The 26414-nt window shown below is 33.5% G+C and overlaps 2 protein-coding genes across 2 annotated transcripts; one reads left to right on the top strand and one right to left on the bottom strand.

Moving 5' to 3' along the window:
* The first annotated feature begins 13892 nt into the window (after nucleotides 1–13892).
* Nucleotides 13893–15642, top strand: LOC131609164 (uncharacterized). The gene is made up of 4 exons (XM_058880821.1): nucleotides 13893–14289; nucleotides 14422–14586; nucleotides 15103–15211; nucleotides 15292–15642. The coding sequence occupies exons 1-4, from the start codon at nucleotides 13906–13908 to the stop codon at nucleotides 15480–15482; spliced, it is 849 nt and encodes a 282-aa protein (XP_058736804.1). The 5' UTR covers nucleotides 13893–13905; the 3' UTR covers nucleotides 15483–15642.
* A 2503-nt stretch (nucleotides 15643–18145) lies between these two features.
* On the bottom strand, nucleotides 18146–22537 carry LOC131611542 (uncharacterized). The gene is made up of 4 exons (XM_058883520.1): nucleotides 22189–22537; nucleotides 19341–19499; nucleotides 19134–19242; nucleotides 18146–19055 (listed from the first exon to the last, which is right to left on the bottom strand). Exons 1-4 carry the CDS (start codon nucleotides 22507–22509, stop codon nucleotides 18865–18867), a joined length of 780 nt encoding a protein of 259 aa, XP_058739503.1. The 5' UTR covers nucleotides 22510–22537; the 3' UTR covers nucleotides 18146–18864.
* Nucleotides 22538–26414: the final 3877 nt, after the last annotated feature.

Below are 26414 nucleotides of genomic sequence, written 5' to 3'. Positions count from 1 at the left end.
ATGAATCATATGCACCATTCCAGCAACTATCATAAATCTAGCAACTATCATAAATCTATTGTCTTCTTGTAATTCCTAGATATAACATAGACACAATCACATAGAACTTGAATATTCATAGTGACACAATGAAAATTTTATACGACTGTACAATGAATTCGGTTATAATAGGATTCTAATTTTGAAGTAATCAAATCTAGTACATTCAAGCATGTTAGATAGACAAGTAGTAAGAAGCAATAACATAGCATATCATACCTCAACTCCAAGCAAGTACGCCAAAGTAGCATAATGGCCAAACGGGTCAATCTACCAAATACAGTTTTGAAAAACTGGATCTGAAGAAACTGGATCTGAAAAACCGGATCTGAAAAAACGGGATCTGAAAAATGGGATCTGAAAAAATATCACACCCTTTTCACACCAAAAAAACTGGATCTGAAGAAATACAACCGAGTAAGCAAGTCATTGAGACATAAGATTGATATCAGTTCATAAAACTCACCAAAAAATTAAAAATTTAGAACAAAGCATTCACTTGGAAAAAAAGGTACAATCTTTCAGAAAAAATCCAAATGACTTCTAATAAACTACTTATCAACATGGATGAAAAGGAAAATGGAACACAAATGGTGAGAAGAAAATACCGTGTCGGAGAAAGAGGGATGATAGCAGTAAATAAAAATCCCTTTTTTTTGAAATCAAAACCCCTTACAAAAAGTAAATAAAAACATCACAAATGAGAAGAAGCAATCGAAAATAATGGGTAGTAAAGGGATGTGATGTACTTACAGAAATTTGTAGAAGAAAGAGGTAAATCTATGGTGGAGAAAGAGGGATGACAAACCTGAGATTGAGCAAGAGGAAGAAATTCGCTTGGGAAATATGGAGAGAGTGAGAGTGAGTTTTCTTTAGTGTTTAGGGGAGACGAATGAGTGCAAGTAGCAGAGATTGCAGAGATAGAGTTGAGTGTTTAGGGAGGAGGGAAAAGGGAAAAGTTGTATTTTTAATCTGACCAATGGTTAGCAGACATTTGGCATGGATTGAGAGTACCTATTCAAATTATTTAGGTAGTTACACAATTGCACTTGTACTATATAACTAGTAGAAGACCCGTGCGTCCGCACGGGTAATTTAATTCTTAAGACGACTAATGTATTACAAACGAATAAAAAGAATTTTAAAAACTTGAATGAAGAATATTAAATTAAGATTCTTAAAATATAATATAAATGTAATTAAATTATATATAGGAGCTATTTTAAAAAAAGTTGAAAATGCAATAGACAAAAGTGTATTATGGTGATAGCGACCCATGAAAGTAGTGAGTTTCAGTGAAAATATTCACATAAAAAAGTATTATGGTGATAATGACCTGTAACAATAGTGAGTTTCAGTAATAAAATTCAGTATCTTAGATCAACTTGATTGTTACTGATATATAATTGTTATTATAACTCTAACATTTTTTGTTATTATAACTCTAACATCTTTTATTGAGTTAAAGGCCAAACAATATATTATGGTGATAGTGACTCGTAAAAATAGTGACTTTTAATAATAAAATTTACAGGAGTTGATAAATTTTATAAATATGACTTTCATTGTTTTCTTAGACAGCATTACAAAATTTAATTTTTTGAAATAGGTTTAAAGCTTCAGGAAAAGCTAGTAAATTAGAAATTCAATTAAAAGTAATTCAATATAGAATGCATGGGATGCATTTGGGTTGAATCTAAAAGTGTGTCTTCGAACTAAATTTTAATAGGAAATAAATATTTAAAACCAAGGTAATTAAAATCAGAACTTCATATTCATATTCATGAATACTATGGTCTTTATTTGAGAAAAGTGGAAAGACAGATGCAATACACGCTTAATAATAAATAATGTGAGATAAATATTTTAAACAATAAAAAACAGAAAAACACTATCAAAAATGTGGGAAAACTAAGTATTGCAAGCAACATGTTATGACCCTACCATGTAAAATTTATGAATATCACTCATTGTTTTTTTAGAATACAATAATAAATTAATAGTTTTAGTGATAAAATTCATAGGAATTACATTACAAAATGAGATTTGGACTTTCTTTTATAGTATTGGTGCATGTGCCAAAAAACCACCACTCTTAAATGGAAGGAGATATTCTCCATTAGTTGTTGTACCTTCTGTAAAACATCCAACCTTATCAAATTACATGATTAGGTAAGAAAAATATCCATGAAAAAAATTACATGATTAGGTAAGCAAAAATATCCATGAAAAACTAAGATTATCCAGTAGCTCACTTATGATAAATTCCAGACAAATACTTATTACCAACTTCAATATATAAAAGGTCAATGTTAAATACACAATATTTAAGATTTAAGGTATGGTCTAAAATGCAATGATTGAAAGGATAAAGGAGAGAATATGTTAAAGACAACAATAGAAGTGTTTCCAAAATAGATAGGATTGGCTTCAAATATTATACAATTCTACGACTGTCTATCATAAATAACATTCAACGATAAACTATTATATTTTTACTTCTATTTTCTGAATACAGATTGCGAATATCACGTTTATTCGATAAATAACAGAAATTACTCATTCTAACTTTTAATATATTACTCCCCTTCAATATAACATTAATTCAATACAAATTTTATGGGTGAATTAAAGTTGTTTGTACTATAGATTTCAAAGTTTGTTGTATCCCTACATGTGTTGTATAGCATTTGATTCCTGTGTACTATAATTGATGGTTGTCAGGTCTTCTCCATATATGCATAGATCAGACCACTAATGCGATTCACTACCATATTATTTATAAGAAATTCAAATGTTGAAAAACACTACCATCATATTTTACAATATGAAACAAAAATAAAATCAAGCAAGGGAGAAATATAATAAGAACAAAATTAAAAGATGATAACCTGGAAGCAGATGTATTTCGGTGAGCTTCTCGAATTCTTTTAGTGACAACAGCTGTAGGAATCAAGGTTATAGTTTAGTTTTATCAGACGTTTTAAACATCTATATATATTCAAAAAAGATTGGTCATGATATCAAATCTCAACTCAAGTTGCAAAACTAAAAAATGTTCACAAATAAACAAAGCGTTACGATCCTAGTGTGACTTGCTAATGTAACACCCTTCTAAACCCCCGCGGAAAATACAATAATAATCAGAGTAAACATGAAATACAAGGATGTCACAACTTCTTTAACATAAAATACCATAGTCATTTGTCATGCCACACGAGGAACCATTTAACATAAATACAATTCATGTTCAACACAGCGGATTATAATTCATAACATTGCATATTCATTGTCATTCATGCAAGTTACTCTAATACAATTATAAAACAACAAAGCCAACAGAGTAATTCGTCTCTAAACTAGCGTTCCCCAGTGTTACAATCAGAGCATGACTCGACACGAACTACGGGCTAGCCTACAAGCTATCTTCACCCAATCAAGATGCCGCTACATCCTTAATCTGAAATCATCAAAGTAAGGGTGAGTTTCATTCGAATTAATAAGCATTATGCAATCATAAGCAATAAAATCTCATAGTAATTATCATCCACTCAATCATACACATAATCGGAATTATTACAACAAGCAAGCATCAATCCAACAATATTGGCCATCGGCCCACAACTCATCAATTTCATCAATGATCAAGTTATATTAACAACATCTTCTCAATACATCAATCATGTAAACACACCAAGGCATAACACTGGATCTCATCCAATCATGTTATAACCAATGCATATGATGCAACTGACACTATGCATGTGGTACCAAAATTCGTGAATCACATTCACAGGACTTCTCTCTTTGATACTGCCCTCTAGTCGCTCACACCCCACATGGGCACACGACTACTGCCTCATCGCTCACACCCCACATGGGCACACGATGACTTCCCGCTAATCTCCGCACAATGGGAATTAGCCTTCCAATGCAAATGATTTATGAATAATGCACACATGACACATACTTACATCTTCATACATCATCATCATTCCGATGCTTAACATCGCTTAACACCTCTTACCAATAAGGTCACAACAAGTATGTACATGTTTAAGCATCATTCAATCATTCACATACATACACCACATCATCACAATAACATACACATCATAGTAATGTTAATTTCCACCATAACCAACATATTAATATTAACAACATATTAATATTCACAATCATCAATCATCACCATCATCATACATCGTTACATCTATCATCATTACACACCATGTAATAAATTGATAAAACAACTCAACAACATAATCACAAAACATGTATTCATTTACGACATGTTATAAACCAACATCACCCAATGAATATCATGATCCCATCACCAATACAAAACATGTATCAATAATCGTATATAAATAAGCACATATACATATACTATATTCCAATTCATCAATGATCAAATCGAATTAAAATAAAGTTGGCCACTGCCCATTTCATCACTTTATCAAATAAAGCATCTCATTAGCTTCACAACGCCCAAAACGGCACATAAAACAGATACACGGATCAAAAGTTACGGGTTTTTAAAGATAAAACATTTTTAGAAAATATGCTGCAGAACCCGGGTTGTCCCTACGTGGGAACCGGTTCCTGGCAGCTTCAAAGTCTCGTCTCTGGTTTTTACTATGGGGAACCGGGTTGTCCCTACATGGGAACCGGTTCCCAGCTACCCAGAATCCATATTTCTCTGTTTTTACAAGGGGGAACCGGTTCGTCCCACATGGGAACCGGTTCCTACGTACCTGCACAGCAAAAATCACCATTTTGACAGCATTTACCATATCCCATTTCCCCAATTTCAGGTACATACGAACATACACACAATTATCATTGATTTTCACACAATTACACATTTCAAACAAGTTATTGACATGTATTAACATCATATATCACAAGTATCAACAGAATCATGTCAATTCATACAAGATTATCAAAACCTAACAAAATTCCCAACCCGACACGTACGATTGAACTAGACCACAATCCTAATCAATCATACTACCTACAATCACATAAGGAATACTAACCCGAAGAATCCCCCCTTACCTCAGAGTCGAATCTTCGAAGATCTTCTTCCCCTTTGGCTCTTCTCACTTCACGTGTTCTCCCTTTCTCAGAGTCTGTCTCCTTTTCTCTCCTCTTTTCCCAATTCCTTTATTTTATGAAAAATAAAATAAAATATTATAATGGGCTTGCTTAGTCAACACCCCCTCTTCTGCTAATCACCACTCTAGGCCCAATGCCAATAACTCATCATTTTCCAAATAATTCCAAATAAAAATACTAAAATTCCAATTATTTAATTTAAATCCAAATTAAATTAATAAACTGAAATTATGGGGTGTTACAACTCTCCCCCACTAAAAGAGTTTTCGTCCTCGAAAACATACTTCAAGTAAAAGTCCCAGATAAGAGTACTTCATTTGACTCTCCCATTCTCCGTTAACACCTTCTTGGTCGAGTCTCAAAATTCATCTGACATAACCAACACAAGCATATCTCATGCATTCAATCTCGGTTCTTACGTTGCATTTGACCATCCCCAGGTGTACCACTCGCTATAACTCCAACGGTTAACAACAATGAAACTTCGAGGTGCGTCCCATACAATACGCTCAACAACTGAATAATACAATTACACGATCCATGGTATGATCGCAACTGATCAACACTGTATTAATAGATTCCATTTACCCACGTACCAACCTTAGGTACACTCTTCCAATTGAGCGATAAAGTAATACTTACACTTACTCAGAGCAAATTCCCGAGTTACTTCATCTATTAAAAACATTCCCACTATCGGATCAAGCACACATCAGTAGTTATAATTACATAGCTCATCATCCTCAATATACCATTGCTTACAAGATAGCTCAACTGAGTCCCACTCTCCACTAAGAATCAAATCAACTTCGTCCTTCGTAGAGTATAATCCCTCATTATATTTAGAAATTTACATAACACCTTACAACAGTACAAAATTATTATGGCATTACATAGTATCAACTCGTTGTCTTAACTTCTCCGAACACATACTCATTAACTACATTCAACCATAATAGGATATCCATCATCTCGGCAATTATTCAAAAGGGTTCTAATCCTTTGGCACGACATCCTTATGTCTACGAGATTCCAAATCCAACCTATAGATCAACATATATTATCCATGTAGAACCCCGACATATTAATTCTCACTGCTCACGAGTAGCACTCATAACACCACTTTACATCATACTTTCGCTGTACGACTATGACTACTCGTCTTAAGTCACCGTCCAATGCTTTGCACCCCTTCATAATCACTTCCTCATAAGTTCCCACAATATGGCGAGTGGTCATTCTCACATCTCAGCATTCATCACATCTTATACCATTAAGGTAACAAGCAATCTTATACTATCTTTATAATTCCGCCTATTATCAACAAGAGATTAAGGGTGATCAAGTCCTCAATTTGTCAATAGATAGCCAACAATCATATTTAAGCATAGACCGTTGTTACTACATAATAGCGTCTTTTCCGAGTTTGCACCCAAACTCATTAACATTTCCATAGTCTAATAATTCTCTATGGTGTCCTTCTTCTAGAATATTCTTTCTCAACTCGGTAACACGCGGAACATAACAGCGACCACCAACCTCATTATACCATCCTCTCCGATTCTGAACCCGTCATCTTTACTTTGGTAATCCAAAGTAGACTTATCGATCAACTCAACATCAGCTTTCTGATTTCCTCTAATCTCGTCAGGAATACCATTAGTCAGTTTCAGTATACCCAATCTAACATTATTAGGAGCACCTTCACATACCAAACTTAATTCTCTGAATTGTTCAATTAAATCCAACTCTTTCACCATCAGCATCGACATTTTTAGAGGCAACCTTGTACCATACAAATAATGTCACTGCAACATCAAAACAAAACCATGGCTGCCAATTCTAAATCATGAGTCAGATAATTACTTCCTGCGCTTTCAATCGTCCCGACGCATAAGTTACTACTTACTGGTTTTACATCAATACACCATCCAAACCCATCAACGACGCATCACAATATACCACAGATGGTTCCAAAGTCTATTTCACTTTTTTTTTCTACTGATTCCCTCATCACTCAAATCCATTAATACTTAAATCATCTTTATCATCTTATTCATCAACGACATATTCTACTCGACTTCGTTCCGAACAATCGCGGTAATAGGCATTCCTATTCAACACTTGTTCGTGCTTATTTAACCGACATCATCATATCTCCTCATAGGACCATTCTATGGTATTTATAACTCTCCCATAAGGTAGAACATAATTTCACCTCTTCGTAGTCTCAAACGACACTCTAATCCGATACTTAGAGCTCAAGATATGAATGTTTCTAATTGTTATCCAAAATACAATACCGACACCATGCAGCGACACCTTAAATGATATTTCCAAAACTCCCCAAATGGTACACTTAATTCCTAAAATTGCTTCTCAACAAGCCTCCTCATTAATCCTTTATTCTGTTCAACTCTGACACTGACATCCCATGTCGCACCAACGAACAATCTAGTTCTAAGGACAAGTGTAACCGTAACTTCACCTCTTTCTAACATCATCCTGACACAATTAAACATGTTACAGCTGCTGCAACCATTTTTATAACAAAGTTCATCTCGTTAGCTTTCCGACGCTTCAAACGGAACTCAAATCGGATGTCCAGAACTCCAGTTATGAATTTTCGAAATTTCATAACAATTCAGCAATCTTCCTGCGATTTGCTTACGGAAATTCTACTCCAAAACTCATTCTTTTCAAATTAATCTCATTATTAACATCATCTTATCACATCTCTTCGCTTCCAAACTTCTTATAACTTAAACAACACATTTCATCGCTGAAGTTCGATTTCTGCAACATCCTGAAACCAAATTCATGTACGCCATCATCAACCTTCTTATCCTTGAGATCGTACTCGTCTCTTCACATTACTCGCTCTTTAAAGAGTTTTCAACAACATCGATAACCTCTACCATCATCTCAATTACTTACTAGTAATCCTACGACAAGGTCTACGACAATACTTCCTTTAATCACTGCTTCAACAGCGACCTTTCACATAAGGCTACTCACACAACAACATCACAGTCCATCAGTAGCACTTGAAGCATCACAACTTCGAAATTCCATTTTCCAGAAATAACCATCATCTATTCCGAGACACATCCAACTGAAATAACAACCACATTCTTCAGCCCATGTCACCTTTACTTCAGGAAACAATAACTCTACACTCTTGTACTGCTGCTCTGCGCATCACTCTATCATCTTGCATCTGAGACATATCCGAGAAGCATAGCTTCTCCCCCACTAGTTTCAATCCCACTTTTGCAGACAAACAGTTAGAACACACTGAGTACCAACAGTGTTTCACACACATGTCGCGTACCGAAAGGAAATTAACAACAAGACTCTAGTCACAACGACCGACTATGCTCTGATACCACTATTGTAACACCCTTCTAAACCCCCGCGGAAAATACAATAATAATCAGAGTAAACATGAAATACAAGGATGTCACAACTTCTTTAACATAAAATACCATAGTCATTTGTCATGCCACACGAGGAACCATTTAACATAAATACAATTCATGTTCAACACAGCGGATTATAATTCATAACATTGCATATTCATTGTCATTCATGCAAGTTACTCTAATACAATTATAAAACAACAAAGCCAACAGAGTAATTTGTCTCTAAACTAGTGTTCCCCAGTGTTACAATCAGAGCATGACTCGACACGAACTACGGGCTAGCCTACAAGCTATCTTCACCCAATCAAGATGCCGCTACATCCTTAATCTGAAATCATCAAAGTAAGGGTGAGTTTCATTCGAATTAATAAGCATTATGCAATCATAAGCAATAAAATCTCATAGTAATTATCATCCACTCAATCATACACATAATCGGAATTATTACAACAAGCAAGCATCAATCCAACAATATTGGCCATCGGCCCACAACTCATCAATTTCATCAATGATCAAGTTATATTAACAACATCTTCTCAATACATCAATCATGTAAACACACCAAGGCATAACACTGGATCTCATCCAATCATGTTATAACCAATGCATATGATGCAACTGACACTATGCATGTGGTACCAAAATTCGTGAATCACATTCACAGGACTTCTCTCTTTGATACTGCCCTCTAGTCGCTCACACCCCACATGGGCACACGACTACTGCCTCATCGCTCACACCCCACATGGGCACACGATGACTTCCCGCTAATCTCCGCACAATGGGAATTAGCCTTCCAATGCAAATGATTTATGAATAATGCACACATGACACATACTTACATCTTCATACATCATCATCATTCCGATGCTTAACATCGCTTAACACCTCTTACCAATAAGGTCACAACAAGTATGTACATGTTTAAGCATCATTCAATCATTCACATACATACACCACATCATCACAATAACATACACATCATAGTAATGTTAATTGCCACCATAACCAACATATTAATATTAACAACATATTAATATTCACAATCATCAATCATCACCATCATCATACATCGTTACATCTATCATCATTACACACCATGTAATAAATTGATAAAACAACTCAACAACATAATCACAAAACATGTATTCATTTACGACATGTTATAAACCAACATCACCCAATGAATATCATGATCCCATCACCAATACAAAACATGTATCAATAATCGTATATAAATAAGCACATATACATATACTATATTCCAATTCATCAATGATCAAATCGAATTAAAATAAAGTTGGCCACTGCCCATTTCATCACTTTATCAAATAAAGCATCTCATTAGCTTCACAACGCCCAAAACGGCACATAAAACAGATACACGGATCAAAAGTTACGGGTTTTTAAAGATAAAACATTTTTAGAAAATATGCTGCAGAACCCGGGTTGTCCCTACGTGGGAACCGGTTCCTGGCAGCTTCAAAGTCTCGTCTCTGGTTTTTACTATGGGGAACCGGGTTGTCCCTACATGGGAACCGGTTCCCAGCTACCCAGAATCCATATTTCTCTGTTTTTACAAGGGGGAACCGGTTCGTCCCACATGGGAACCGGTTCCTACGTACCTGCACAGCAAAAATCACCATTTTGACAGCATTTACCATATCCCATTTCCCCAATTTCAGGTACATACGAACATACACACAATTATCATTGATTTTCACACAATTACACATTTCAAACAAGTTATTGACATGTATTAACATCATATATCACAAGTATCAACAGAATCATGTCAATTCATACAAGATTATCAAAACCTAACAAAATTCCCAACCCGACACGTACGATTGAACTAGACCACAATCCTAATCAATCATACTACCTACAATCACATAAGGAATACTAACCCGAAGAATCCCCCCTTACCTCAGAGTCGAATCTTCGAAGATCTTCTTCCCCTTTGGCTCTTCTCACTTCACGTGTTCTCCCTTTCTCAGAGTCTGTCTCCTTTTCTCTCCTCTTTTCCCAATTCCTTTATTTTATGAAAAATAAAATAAAATATTATAATGGGCTTGCTTAGTCAACACCCCCTCTTCTGCTAATCACCACTCTAGGCCCAATGCCAATAACTCATCATTTTCCAAATAATTCCAAATAAAAATACTAAAATTCCAATTATTTAATTTAAATCCAAATTAAATTAATAAACTGAAATTATGGGGTGTTACAGCTAATACACGTGAATATGCATGATTTTTTGGACAGCTAACACCGCTACAAATGATGAACAATTTAGGAACGGGAAAGATATTGGTTCAAATATTAAGGAAGGAATGAAAAGATAAGTATGATTTTGCCGATGAAATTTCCCTAAACCCCGGGTCAATGATTTTTGTATACAAGCAGCTGTTATCTCACGATATTACGAGAGCCTGAGGTCTCTCCCATAAAAACCAATCCATAATTGCCCAAAATAACCCCTAATCCTCTCTCTCTGTGCACAACTTATCTTTTCCAAATTCGGTAAGAACTTTAACTTCCAAATGAAACAAAAAATCGGAATGAATTACAAAGTTAGAAGAAGAACACCACAGAAGGGGAATAGGGACAAAAAATCTACTTCATTTGAATTACACATATATTTAGACTTCATAATGATTACAAAGTGCACACACACCAATAACCTATGCACCTGAAACACCCTTGAAGTCTGATGTCTTGGACTCCCACCGAATAGATTCCAGTATCAAACCATAGATCTATACAATAGTCTCATGAATTTGTTTAAATATTCTAAGGCACAAGCTTCATCTACATCTGCCAACCCAGCCTGGACTCAACCAATTCCCTGTCCTAAACATCAATTCCAACCCTGATTTCGGTAGCCTTGCTTCTCCTAGAACATTAAACACTACTGAACCAATCACCTAATACAATAGCTATGGTACACTCATTTTTAGAAGTTATATATCTATCAGTGACCGAACTTCATCCTCTATGCTGATAATTCATCCTTTATACAAGTTAGTATGTGATTAGCTGAACACAATAAGCAATTTTTGTTATTTGAACATAATAAGCAATTTTTGTTATTTGAATTTAAAGGTTGGATTATGGTCATCCCATTATAGCAAAACCAATTATATAAAGAGAATTTTAAACTACCTCTTAACTCAAAACATCCTCTCTTTTTTAATGTAATGTAAGATTTATACCTCAAACTTCAGCCTCTTTTTCAGTACACCAAAAGATCACTATACAACCCATATTTTGAACCACCAAATGCCCATTTGACAACATGTTCTAAATGAAGTTCAGTACCAATTCAAGCATGCATATCCACCTAAGTACCCACTGAAAAGCAGCGCTGCAAACAAACCAAACATCAGCAAATTTGTACCAGTTCTGGTCAAGAGATGTGTGACCTACAACAAATCAGGGCATCATTCCACTTATCATATTATGAGGAAAGAGCAAGTTAACCTTGTGTTAGTGGCATCGGTTAGGTCCTCCAATCCTCTCAAAGAAAAATGGATACGAAGCTGCTTGTCCCTCACATCAGTACCTACACAAAACCTTCCGTATCATCACCAACCCGCCATCAGTACACGTGCAATACAAAAGAAAATGAGACTTGTAAACTTCATTTACACTTTAAACTTCTACAATACAAAAGAAAATGAAACCTGTAAACATGACTTCCATAAAAAGTCACACCTTATTGAGTTTTGGATCGATAAAGTTTGTTTCAAAAGTAATACGAATTGAAGGAAATAATAGTCCCAACAACATTACCATTCCTTGAGAGTTGAGAGAGGGATAAAGATGAAAGTGAGGCAGGGCAGAGGGATGTTGAACCATGTTTTTCTTCTTGAAATCTGCTTCATGTTCTCAACCACGTTTTTCTTCTTTAACCTGGTTGATAAAATTTAACAGAAAATCTAGTGAATAAGTTGCACAAGGTCTGATAGAAATTTTTATACGAAATATATATTTCCATGATAACAACTAAAGCAAAAATGTACTAACATAAAAAGTAAGGGGTTTTCGTTTTCCCAGTATCAGTGTAGTAGATTAAATCAAGATCTACCAGTAAACTATTGAAATTGCAGCATTACTCACTCATCACTCTGTATTTTAAATCTAAAACTTCAAAATGAAATGTCAAAGCCCATGACAAATTTCAAACCTTACTCAAAATCAGAAAACCAGAACACTCCTTCCTACACCAAATTCAACAACACAAAGGGAAAATAACATAAGGAAATGAATAAGAACATCATTATTTAGATTCGAGAACAAAGAGAGAAAATCGCAACTCACCTCAATGCTGACTGCCTCCGTCGATTTCGGACGAAGCTTCTTGGCACCACCCTTCCCAGAACTCTGTCATTGTTTAACACATATCTTACAACATGTTCTTACCCTTGGATTGTTAACAAATACCACCCTCCTCGATTCACTTCGACTTGCACACGATCCGTCGTGAAACTTCCATTCACCCATTCTGCACCCTTTTGGCACAGAAGAAGATAGTTATATAAATTAGGAAGAATCAGGTGTTAGGGTTTGTGGGATTTAGAGAGAGAAGAGGGAAAACCTGAGAATAGTGAGAGAGTGTTGAAAGTGTGGAAAGAGGGTGGATAGAGGAGAATGAGAGGGAAAGGGGAATTTTGAAAAAATTGAATGCCACTTGTACAAAAGGACTCTTTTCATTGGATAGAATTAATTCAATTAGTAAATTACGATAAGGGGCAATTTGTAGTGTTATTTAAAATGCAAGGAAGGGTAATTTAGGCGGTTTGGTGGCATCTTTCATTCTTAGTTAGGTAGTTGATTGAAGTTGTCGTGATGTGAGTTTCAAATAAAGGGCTTAATTGGTATAATGTGACAAAAAATATAAGAAAATGTTGTATAATTAGTGTTACTATAATGTCCTTTTAGCCGTGTAAAAGATTTTGAGTAGAAGGGTAAAGTGGGCAATGTGGTCAATCTTATAGTAATGGCTTTATATATATATATATATATATATATATATATATATATATATATATATATATATATATATATATATATAGTAGACTCCGCGTACCAACCGTCTATTTTATGTTGAGTTCAATTACATTTTGAATCTGGCTGTGGATTAAATCGTTTACACGGTTAGTTATGTAACTTATGTTGGTTAAATTCACATAAATATTCATTTAAAATTATTTTATAATTAATTACACTTTTACATTTAATTTTGTACCTAATTCTTACTACTATTTATATGCTTTTAAAATAAAGTTGAATTGTATTAGGCACCTCCACACACATGATTCCTATAAAACTAACCTCAAGTCCTCTTAATTTACGCACAGCCAAAATGGATTCAAAAGAAAACCAGCATCCAGTAATGTATCAAAACGTCATCGTAATGAGGCATAGTGAACGCCTCGATAACGTCGAACCCACGTGGGTATCCACAGCCACACGACCGTGGGATCCGCCACTCACTCAGTCGGGTCGGGTTCTAGCATTCAAAACGGGTCAAGGTATCCGAAAGAACTTCGGATTCCCGATTCATCGACTCTTTGTTTCCCCTTTTCTACGTTGCGTCCAAACTGCCGCAGAAATTGTTACCGCTCTCTCTGATGTTAACGAGGCTGGTGGAAGTGTCAGCCATGACGACATTTCTGCTGATCCTTCAAAAGTCAAGGTTAGAATTTGTATTGTTATTTATTTGCTTAAACTATTATCTGTGTTGGAGTCGTGTGTGATATTCTTGTATGGTGTTGTTGGATTCTGTATTTGTGATTTATAAATGAAAATGTCTGGCTCACAATTGCAGGTATCTATTGAGAATGGATTATGTGAAATGCTAAACACAATAGCTATTCGTGTCAATGTTGCTCCAAAAGATGGAAATTTTAGTTTTGACATATCAGAGCTTGAAACTATGTTCCCAAATGGAACTGTTGATAATGATAATAATGAAGAAATGGTACAAAAAGAGGTATATCTCTGAATTTCATTTTCATCTTTTATTTTACTATTAACAACTTTCTCAAAGATAAACATAAATATCTACTAAACAAGCTCTAGGAATAGTTGTGTCTAGGTCTATATGTCAGTGTCCAACACTTATATGATATCCGTACGATATTTGTTCGAAAAATCAGATAAATGTTAGAGAAGTCAAACAAGTATCCTAAAAAATTAGGTTGTTTTATTTGCTTCAACAAAGTCCGACACCTGGATGAACGCTCATACAACATGTGTCGGACAAATTCATACAAGTGTTTCAAAACCAAATTATATGCTAAACACACTTTATAGTTTTTTTAATCGTATCCCACTGTCTGTGTTTCATAAATAAATATGCATGTAATACCTTTAGCACAGAGTAGTTTTAAATTTTTTGAAAGAAAATTTTATTGATTATTTTTTCCCTCTAGCTCGAGTGAGCCCAGTTTACACATAAAAAGATTATTGGAGCTGATCAAATCTTGTTTCTCTTGATTAATCTCAGCTACCTAAATGGGAAGAATCAGTTTCCCAAGCAAATGTTAGATATCAACAAGCAATTACAAGTCTTGCAGATAAATATCCTACGGAAAATTTGTTGCTTGTTACACATGGTAAAAGATAATCCAATTTTGATCCATTTAACCTTGTTTTTGTTTGGTGATCTTTTTTTAATTGAGATGAACTTTTGCAGGGGAAGGAACACAAGTGGCTCTTTCTTCGTACACAAAAGATGTTGTGGAACATAAAGTGAAATATTGTGGTTTTGTTCAACTTACACGTCCTATCTTCAAAAACGATCATTCCTTTATTGGTGGAAAGTTCAATTTACAAACTCATATTGGTCAAAATGGGGTGAACTATATTTCCTCACAAGAACTTTGAGTAAAGATATCAACCAAACTTCAAAACTCTTCGTAATATTGTGGTGTAATACAAACACAAGTTACATTTTCTCTTAAAAAGATGTATGATTGGTAAATAATTTAATTGATAGAAAGTATAAAAGCGTTTCCCATGTTTGTTATGAGATTCAAACTTTTAAAGAAATATCTAATAGATATTGCAACTTATATTTTCATAGAGGATTTGTTGAGAAGACTCGTTAAGAAAAATATATACATGTGCTTTTGTGGATAAAATGGCTATGCTTTGAAAAGCGATCCACTACTACAAATACAACTTCATATCCTTTTGACTTTAAAAGGCAAGTGATAAAGTCTTTATTATCGGCTAAATGACGATAGGTGCGATAAAAACCGAAATGCCCTCCTTAGAACTAGCATGAAGTTAATGAAGCAAATTTGGAATCAAATTAGATTGAGCAGAGATGACCATTTGTCCCTCATAGTATAGTACTCCCTTGACATAGGTGAAACCCGACCTTTTTCATACATTCTCCTTCACCCCTTTAATGATTTTGAGCAATAAAGAGTCCTTGTGCCGTTCCTCTCTCAATTGAGCCCCTTCTCCCCATGTTAGAGAAGATGTCAATATTTGTAACTGCTCCCTCACTAACTCTTAAAAGACTGTCTTACCCACAATTCTCTGCTGAAATCTGTCAGCCTTAGAAACGGGGTTGCAGTCACCTTTTGCTTAGAGAGTGTCAAAAGCTTCTTGGGTTACATCACTCCATTGGAAAGCATCTTTTTTTGTAAGTTCAGTCAAGAGTTTGGAAATTTTGTCTTAGTCTTTAATGAACTTGCGGTAGTAACTGGTTAATTCCAAAAATCCCCGGTAGTAACTGGTTAATTCCAATGAGGTTTCTCGAAACTAGCCGACTTGTTAGATCCAATGAGGTTTTGGCAAAGTAGCATTTCTTTTTATTAGAAACCATACCATTGTGTCCAGAATTCCCAACATAATGTCCAAATGCCTCATGTATTCCCCTCAATTATGACTGTTGACAAAGATATCGCAAAAAAGGCTAATACAAACCTCTCTAACAAAGGTTTAAATATATCATTCACCAATACTTGGAATGTGGACGGTGTATTCATTAACCCAAACGACATTACAAGGAACTCAAAATGCCATTCGTGAGTACGGAGAGTTATCTTGTGCACATATTTGACTGTAACTCTAACTTCATGATAGCCAGATTTAAGATCTAACTTGGTAAAGAAATAAGCCATGTGGTCATTAAGCAATTCTTCAATCACTAGAATGGGAAATTCGTCTTGAACATATCATCCATTAGCCATTCTTCTTTTTTACTAGGATCAATGGACTTGAGAAAGAACTTTGACTGTTATGAATGATACATGCAGCCAACATCTCATTAACCTACCACTCTAGTGATTGATGATGAGGGTAGCGATATAGACAAACATTAATGGGGCCCTGACCCTTAAAAAATGTGATAGCATGTTCCCTTTCTCGCTTCGGGGGAAGTCTAGAAGGGTCTTTAAAAGCCAAAACATGTTGATGGAGAAATTGTTCCAACTCATGTTGCTTCTGGTGTGTTAAAACACTTAATTCCCTTGCGAACTTTTCTTCTTTCACATATTTCTCTGTCAACGACCACAACACTAATTTCCGCCACATCATTGGCTTAACCATAATGCTTTGTAATGACACTTACCATCCCCCTTGAGTGTCACACATACTCCATCCTTCCAAAACTGCATAGTTGGTTTGTTCCATTTGATAATCATGTATCTTACCGTCTTTAACCAAGATGTGCCCAACAATAAATCGATGCCCACCAACATAAATATAAGGAACCTACACTATCACAAACTCCCCTCAACTTCAGCCCTTGACATTTACCTCACTTCGACGCTTGATAACCATCACAAAGTTTGATAGACATATATGATGTATCTTCAACTTTCCATCCTAACAATTTATTAAGATACAAAATTGTGAGTTGCCCCACTATCTACCAATATTAAAATTGGAGTGCCATTAGTGTTACCTTTCAACTTCATTGTACAAGGTCGCTCACTTCCTTCAACATTTAATCCCTTCAATGTCATCATCCTTGACTCTTCCTTACAAACTTCTTTAGAATAATCACAAAGACATTTTATCTTTATAAAGTTAGAATATAGTCAAAATTAAACTTGTTATATAATATTCACGTGAGCATTTATCTTCTACTTATTCATTAGAAATTATCCAACTTTTGAGAAGAATAATCAGATTAAGATTACCCAACCTACTCTGTTTAATTTCCTTTTATTTCTGATACTGGAGATCGACCAACCGTTAAAAAGAATAATCAAGTGAGGAGTACCCTACTTGTTTCGTTTGGTTGCCTTTTACTACTTTTAGTTTTTTTTCACCTCAAAGGACATAAAAAGGCCAGCATTTTATACCAAAATTTATTCTATTTTTCATTTTCATAAAGAATAAATTGGATATTACCTATTTAATCATTCATGGTTTTACTAACCGGTTAATTTTTTTGGTTATTTGGTCTTTCTACACTTTTCTCTAATATAATTATAATATTTTATTCAACCCATACCATTTTCATATAAACCGTTTCTCTCTCTTTCACTCTCTCCCTCTCCCTCCCCCTCCCCCTCTCCCTCTCTATGGTGACTTGGTGACTCTTCCGTCTCTCTTCTCTCATCTACTTCTTCACCTCTGTTCCATTGTTGCGATCCGTCTTCTGACTCAAAACTAGATTACAGTGTTACCGTGATCTTCAAACCTTTATTTCTTTTTTGTAATTCTGTTTTGCATGTTTGCTTACTGACTCCATTTTTCTTCTTTTCAACGGCTTAAACAAACGTCTTAAGCAACCGACCAGGTAAAGACTTTCTTTTGCATGTTAACTGTGTTTGACATGGTTTTCACACGACATTTGTGTTAATGTTCTTCGCTCTTTGTTTTTGTAGTTGTCTTAGTTTACTTTATGGCCCGAGTTATCATGGTTTTCGAAACGGATTAAAGATTTTTTTCGATGGTTTTCGCTCAACATGAAGGTATTATTCTTCGATTTTCCTTATTGTTTTCATGGTTACATTTTTGTTACCGTTTCAGAATTTCAATCATCATGTTTGTTACAATTTTTCTTTTCATGTCCTTTCCCATAACATGTGTTTGGTTTTACTTATTTTAGTTAGGGTTTACTTTTTTTCCAAACTAGTACAATACCAAATTTAAAAGATAATATTTAACTTGTGTTTGTAACAAACCACAACAACCACCTAATCAACAGGATGGAACCAACAAATTGAAATATAAAAACTACCTCAACAGCATTTCTAGTCCATCATCTTGAAGAGTTTTGAAGTTTAGTTGATATCTTTACTCAAAGGTCTTGTGAAGAAATATAGGTTACCCCATTTTGACCAATATGAGTTTGTAAATTGAGCTTTCCACCAATAAAGGAATGATTGTTTTTGAAGATAGGACGTCTAAGTTGTACATATCCACAATATTTAACTTTATGTTCCACAATATCTCTTGTGAATGAAGAAAGAGCCACTTGAGTTCCTTCCCCTGCAAAAGTTCAACTCAATCAAAAATCACCAACTAAATATAACGTTAAATGGATCATAATAGAATTATTTTTTTTACCGTGTGTAACAAGCAACAAGTTTTCAGTAGGATATTTATCTGCAAGGTTTGTAATTGTTTGTTGATATCTCACTTTTGCTAGCGTAACCGATTCTTCCCATTTAGGTAACTGATGTTTATCAAGAAAAACAAGATTTATCAGTTCGAGTAATATTTAATTGCAAGCATAGTTAATAAAATTATGAAAATCAAATTCAAGAGATATACCTGTTTATATACCATTTCTGTATTATTATCCACACTCCCATTTGGAAACATGTCTTCAAGCTGTGAAATATCAAAACTAAAGTTTCCATCTTTAGGAGCAATGCTGCGGCGGATATTTATTCTATTTAGCATTTGACATATTCCATTCTCAATTGAGACCTATATGATTGTGAAAATGAGTGAGTTTTACCAAAGTGATTAAAACGTTGGTCTCAAACTGTCCTTAACCATGAAGAAAATAGAATAATTTTTGCTCAAGAACCATAATTCAAATGACACTAGTTTCTATCGGATGGCTTCATTTCAAACCCTCCATTTAAATAAAAAATTAATTTTTAAACACTGTAAATTTTAAAAAATATATATATGGATACCATTTGAGCCATTTTGATAGCATAGTACTAATGGCACTGCTATCCGAGCCATTAAATTTTTGTGTTATGTTCTGCATTATATTATAATTCGGTTTATTATAAATAAGTTTTTTTTATCTTGTATTTATTTTTTAATTAATTAAAATTTTATGATGGGTTGTGTGCAAGAGAATTTTTATGTCCGTGTCTATCTAATAGTTTTCTTTTTTTTTTTATACATGGTTTTTGAGATGTTTTAAGAAGGAGCCGTGAAATGAAAAATTAATTTTAGTTTAATTTATTTAAATAATATTAAAACACATTAAAATGTATAATTTTTTAAATATCAACATGTTGCTATTTTCGTCATACTGATGACTCTATAATGTTTAATTGATTACATTTAGAATAATTTTCAAACACATTTAATAAGATTTAATTTTTATAATTTTCAATAACTTAAAACAGTTTGTAATTTTTGTTAGTATGCATTTTTACTTAAACTTTTTTTCTCAATCTTTAGAATCATCGTTATTTCACTAAAAGTTTCAGAATTACATATTGATATTGTGACATTGTTATAGTGAGGACTCTTAAAATATTTTGAAAATTAAAAAATTTAAAAAGTATTAAAATATTATTTTTTTAAAAAAGTAAAAATTTAAATGCATTTGAATAATATTTAAAAAATTAAATATTTAAATGCATTTGAATAATATTTTAACTGAATTTTTATACATATTCATATTAGAACAAACAAAAATATAAGAAAAAAAACAATAAATACAATAAGAATTTAATTGTTATACACTCATGTATTCCAATTGAATTCATGCAATAAATATACAATATGCAAAATCATTGTATTTACTATGTCATATTAGTTTTTTAAAATTAAAATTATGTTTTAATTGAATATATCATTGTAATTGGTTGACAGTGTAAAATATTTTATACTCTCAATGTATATCCCATTTTCTCTTAGTTTATAGTGTAGTTAGTCTGGTTGAGCTATTAGGATTGGAAATTGGAACCTCCCATTTATCTAATTTGTTTTTTTTAATGTTTTAATTGATTAATTTTTCAATGTACCTCCCTTAGTACGGTTTTATTTTGTATGTTTTAATTAGTTAATTTTTCAATGTTTTAATAAATGAGTTTAATGATATGCGCAATTTTTACACTATCATGACCATTTAATTTTGTATTATTTTCTAAAAAATAAAATAAAAGTTAAAATATTATTAATATATCAACAGTTGTGGTTAACTGACAGTATATAATTTCTTCTATATTGTAAGTACATTTTAATTAAATTCTTAATAAATACTATGTGATTAATTGTTATCCATTGGCAATAAAAAAGTTAAATATGATTTAAAAATTGGGTTAAATTCATTATTAATATAAACACTGTCAGATAGGATCAATCCAACGCTATTATATTAAAGGCCCAATGTTTCACACGGTTATAGCGTTGGGGAGCTTCTCCCCCACGTGCCCTTCTATGGGACAGGTGGCCAACTGCTGCCCCTGGAAGAGGCGAGCTTCCAACATCCGAGAATTTTGGGGCAGTTGACCCGGGATATAGACCACGCGCTGGTCTTCTTTACTCACGTAGGATATTGACAGTCTTCTATTTTAGACTTGAGAATCCAGCCCAAAATAAAGATCTTGGCTCAACATTAAGGACACTATAAATACTCTCTTCATAAAAGTTACGTATTCTAATCTGATTCATTACTTTATATTTGTTCTACTTTGACATTAAAGTGTCTTGCAAATATATATATTTTTTTACACCAACCACAAATTCAAGTGTTGCATCTTGATAATGAAGTAACCCCTTTAAATTTTTAAATATTAACATCTTGAGTTAAAATCTAAACTTTGAATGACTAATGAACTTCACTAGTTGCTTTAATAAAGTATAGCTTTACTTTTCTTTAACTAAGGGCCAGTTTGTTTCAGCTTTAAAAAAATGGATTTTTTCTTTGTATTTTTGAAAATAGATTTTCTAAAACCGTTTTTCAAAATTTTACAAATTTTTTTATATTTGTTTTTCTAAAATGAAACACTTAATTTGACATCCTATAACATAAACATACATAATTGAAGACCAAAACTTAGTGAAAATCATAATTTTTTCAAAAAGTTGTATTTCAAAAATGATTTTTATGAAAATCTATTTGAAATAGCTTCAAAATTAAGTGATTTTTTGAAATTTTGATATCCAAATTTTTTCCCCATAAATAGATGAAATACCTAAAATTACATTTTAAGAATATCTATTCAAACAGATTTTTCATTTGAAGCTTTTATAAAAAGTTTCTTTGTAAAAAAAATTTTCGCAAAATTTGGTAACACTATAAAAATCATTTTTAAAAAAAGCCAAAACAAACGGGCCCTAAAACTTTAATCATTTCATTTGCAAAACATAAAAGGTAAATTCTGATCACAATTCAACAACACTAAAAAATGAAACAAATTCTAACCTTAACGCTTCCACTTCCACCAGCATCGTTAACATCAAAGAGAGCGATAACAATTTCTGCAGCAGTTTGGACGCAACGTAGAAAAGGAGAAACAAAGAGTCGTTGAATTGGGAATCCGAGGCTCTTTCGGATACCTTGACCCGTTTGGAATGCTAGAACCCGACCCGACGGAGACAGTGGCGGATCCCACGGTCGTGTGGCGGTGGATAACCACAAGGGCTCAATGTTATCTATGCGTTCACTGTGCCTCATTACGATGACGTTCTGGTACATAACTGGATGCTGCTGCTTTTTCACTATTTGGTTTTCTCTTAAATCCATTTTCGCTCTGCTCTGTACTGAAGGCAAACTTTATAAAGGCTTATATTGTCAAATAAGAGGTGAGTGAGGAGAATAAAAAGGCTGAGTCAAATCAAAGGTGTTTCTTTTTTCAACAGTATTAGACTTTTCTTTATTTTGAAATCAGTCATCATAATTTATATCAATTAATTTAATATATAGTTAATTATCTAATTAAAAAACTAATTAGTTTTATTATTCCCTCTAGTCCCATTTATAAGAAAAGATTCTCAATTCATTACTCCCTCCGTCTCATAATAAATGTCCTATTTGGGCCCTGCGCGGTTTTTAAGAAAATGATTAGATATGTTGGTTTTAGTAAAAAAGTTAATGTCATTTACTAGAATACCCCTATTAATAGTAGTTGAATAACGTGAAAGTTAATAAATATGGGTATAATAGTAGAAAAATAATAATGATTGATGCAGTGGAATTGTAAATGGACAATTAATTTGAGACAAAGAAAAAATGCAAATGAGACAATGAGACGGAGGGAGTACTTATTTAATGTATCGAAAATCTTTTCTTATAAATGAGACCGGAGGTAGTATTTAATTTAAATAGTAATAAACTAAAGTCATTAATAAATAACTAATATAATAAATAAATATACATGTCCACATCAATAATATTGATATATAATAATTTAGTTAAATATTTAATAAAATATTTCAACAACCTCTCATTTGGGCATCTACCTATAATTATGTCATTCTTTAGACTTGCATGTGAATGATATTTATCATTATATATTTAAAATTTTAATATAATCCACCTCACACATCAATAACGTCATCATTGTGATTGTTACCACTGGTGTATAACATGACTAAAGTACAACACTAAAAAAATCTTGTTGACTATCACAATGTTGAATAAGCGTTGAAAGACTAACACTTGAAAGATTTTGTTCAACTTTTAGCAATTTAATATTGGTGAACACTCCGGTACCATTGAGTTTAGATGGGTACTGGTACCCTCAACCAATCAAATGCTATAATTTCATGCCACATCACTTATTTATTTTAATTTAATTTAAAATTAATTAATATTTAATAACCGTTTATACTAAAGGTACCGGTACCCAATTTGAATTTATGGGTACCAAAGAATTTACCTTTAATATTTTATTGTTGGTTAGAGAATAATGTATCTTTTAAATGTAGGTCGACCGAGACTATTTTAGAGTCGGTTGTCTAGAAACCGATGCTACCATTAGTTTTGAATGTTTTAAATACGGCCACGAGGCTATCGCTAAATGGACACTACATTAAAGTCAGAGTTTGTTTTTATGGTGTTGGTCTGGCCAACGTTAGACATAGTTTTCTAGTAGTACAAATTCAAATAATTACTGAACTTTGATCTGAGCAATGACTTGGTTGACACATGCCATATTCTCTTCTAAAGCCACGTTTTGAATCATAATCTCTTTCGACTCGATCATGTCCTTTATGTTTAGAAAACAAATGTTAATGTACTTTGTTCTCTCAGGATGTATTTGATATTGGCAAAGTGAATGACACTTTGACTATCATAATATATCTTTATACATTCATCACTCGGTTCACTTTGACTAGTAGTAATGTTGGTTGTCTAAAAATTGACGCTATCATTAGCTTTGAGTATTTTAAACACAATCACACAACGATGCTAAATAGGCACTAAATTAAAGTTTAAGTTGGTTTTTAGGATGTTAGTGCGGGATTTTGGTTGGCGCTAAACTTAATTTTCTAGTAAGACAAGTCCAAGCAATGATTGAACCTTGATATGGAAAATGATTTGATGAACATATATGTCATATTTGCTTATAAAGCCACCGTCTCAACCACAATATCCTTCTACTCATTCATGCCCCATAGGTAGTGCAAACAAATGTCAATGTATTTTATCCATTAATAACATGCTTGATGTTTAGCCTAGTGTATGGCACTTTAACTATCACAAAGCATCTTCACACTTTCATGAGTGATCTCCAACTCCTCAATCACGTCTTTCAACCATATGAATTCCTTGATCCTTTCAGAAAGGGAAGTATATTCCACTTTAGTAGTAGATAACACAACCACTTATTGGTGATTTTCCTTCGAGCATATATTTGTTCCGTATAATGTAAAGAAAAAACTTTCTAGGGATTTTCTTGTGTCCACATTAGTTTCTAACTATGCATCTTGAAAACCCTCCAAAGTGTCTTCTTTTAGAGTTGTCTTTGTGTACTTTAAATGACCCTTTAAAGACCTATTCAAATATATCAACATCCATTTCAAAGCTTTCCAATGAACCTGACCAGGATTTTGCATAAATGGACTTACTAAGCAAACAATGTATGCTAAGTCCAGTCTAATACAAATCAAATCATACATGATACATAAAATCCATTAGCATAAAGATTACTCTCTATTATCTTCTTTTCTTATTCACTTTGATGACATTGTATAACCGATTTCTTCATGTGATGAACTAAACGAGTGTTGATAATTTTAGCATCTTGCATTCTAAACCGCTCCACCACTTTCTTCAAGTAACTATATTGAGATAATAAAAATTCACTCCTCTTTTGAATTCTCATGATATTCACCCATATGTTTCCATTAACTTCATCAACATATTTCATCTCAAATTCACCATTCAAAGTCTTGTTGAACTTATCAGTCTTTATCTTGCTAGAACTTGCCATCAAGATATCATCAAAATAAATATGAAGGTAGAGAATTACATTTAAAGGTGGAGAAAAACACAAGAAAGGGGGGATTTCAATTGTGTTCTTTCATTCTTTCTGATTTCCCTTTCTTTTTTACGTCTTTTCTTTCCTTGGTTATTTCATCTATTGGATATGCTTTTAATGTTGCGGAAACATGTTGAAAGTAGAACTACATAACCAATAAGATGTTCATTTTAACTTTTGTGCGTCATCAGAACTTCTGACTGGTCTCAGAACAGTTCTGAAGAATTTTGCTTGAATGTTCTAAGTTAAAATGAAGAGTACAGAAAGTAAAAGGCACGTTCATTTTTATCCTGGTCCACCTTCTGAATAAGGCTACCTCCAGTCCACCTTCCTTAGGTGATTTGCCTCTGCCCAGAGGTCTTAATCCACTATAACCAAACTTGATTACAACTGCACGATCAACCGTCGTGACTAACAATCCTGCACAGCCAACTGTTGTGACTAACCCTGCACAATCTACACGCGAGTGACTAACTCCCTGCACAGCTACCTGTTGTGACTAACTACAATGGACTGTTCAGTGATCTCCACTAAATATAACAACCATTGACTCTTGGACTTCTGATCATCACTTGGTTTGAATTTCCACAATGACCGAAACCATTGTATTCTTAAGCATCAGACCTTCACTCAGTCACTTAAGGTATCACCAATTATTTTCAGAATTATTCTTATGGAGATTACTAGTGTGCTTCTTATTCAAGCAGTTTTTCCCCTTTTCTAAATACATATGTTTACGACTCACTGACTAGAAGTCACTTCAGGAGTCTAAACAATCTATCAGAAGTTTCCTAAGGTATAACACACTACGAGAAACAACTCTATGTGTTTTACATTTAATTACAAGAGTAATACATAGTCTTGTAGTCTTCTATTCTTGAACTTCTGAATGAGATCTTCTTCTTCTGTAAGCAGATTAAGAGCAGCAGCTCTTGTAAGATTACTTCTGGTCTTGATCTTCATCTTCAAATATTCTTAAGCTGATTAAGAGCAACAACTCTTTTGTTGATTGCTTCTGATTTGATCTTCAGCTTCTTCTTCAAGTAGATTTAGAGCATCAGCTCTGTTTTGAGTTGCTTCTTCAAATGATCTTCTGAAAGCAGATTTAGAGCAACAACTCTAGTGAATTGCTTATTCATATTGATCTTCAGCTTCTGCTTCTTCA

Source organism: Vicia villosa, linkage group LG6 (assembly GCF_029867415.1).
Source record: "Vicia villosa cultivar HV-30 ecotype Madison, WI linkage group LG6, Vvil1.0, whole genome shotgun sequence".
NCBI classification, from domain to species: Eukaryota; Viridiplantae; Streptophyta; class Magnoliopsida; order Fabales; family Fabaceae; genus Vicia; species Vicia villosa.
The sequence above is the reverse complement of the archived record's forward strand: the minus strand, read 5'-3'. Positions and strand labels throughout refer to the sequence as shown.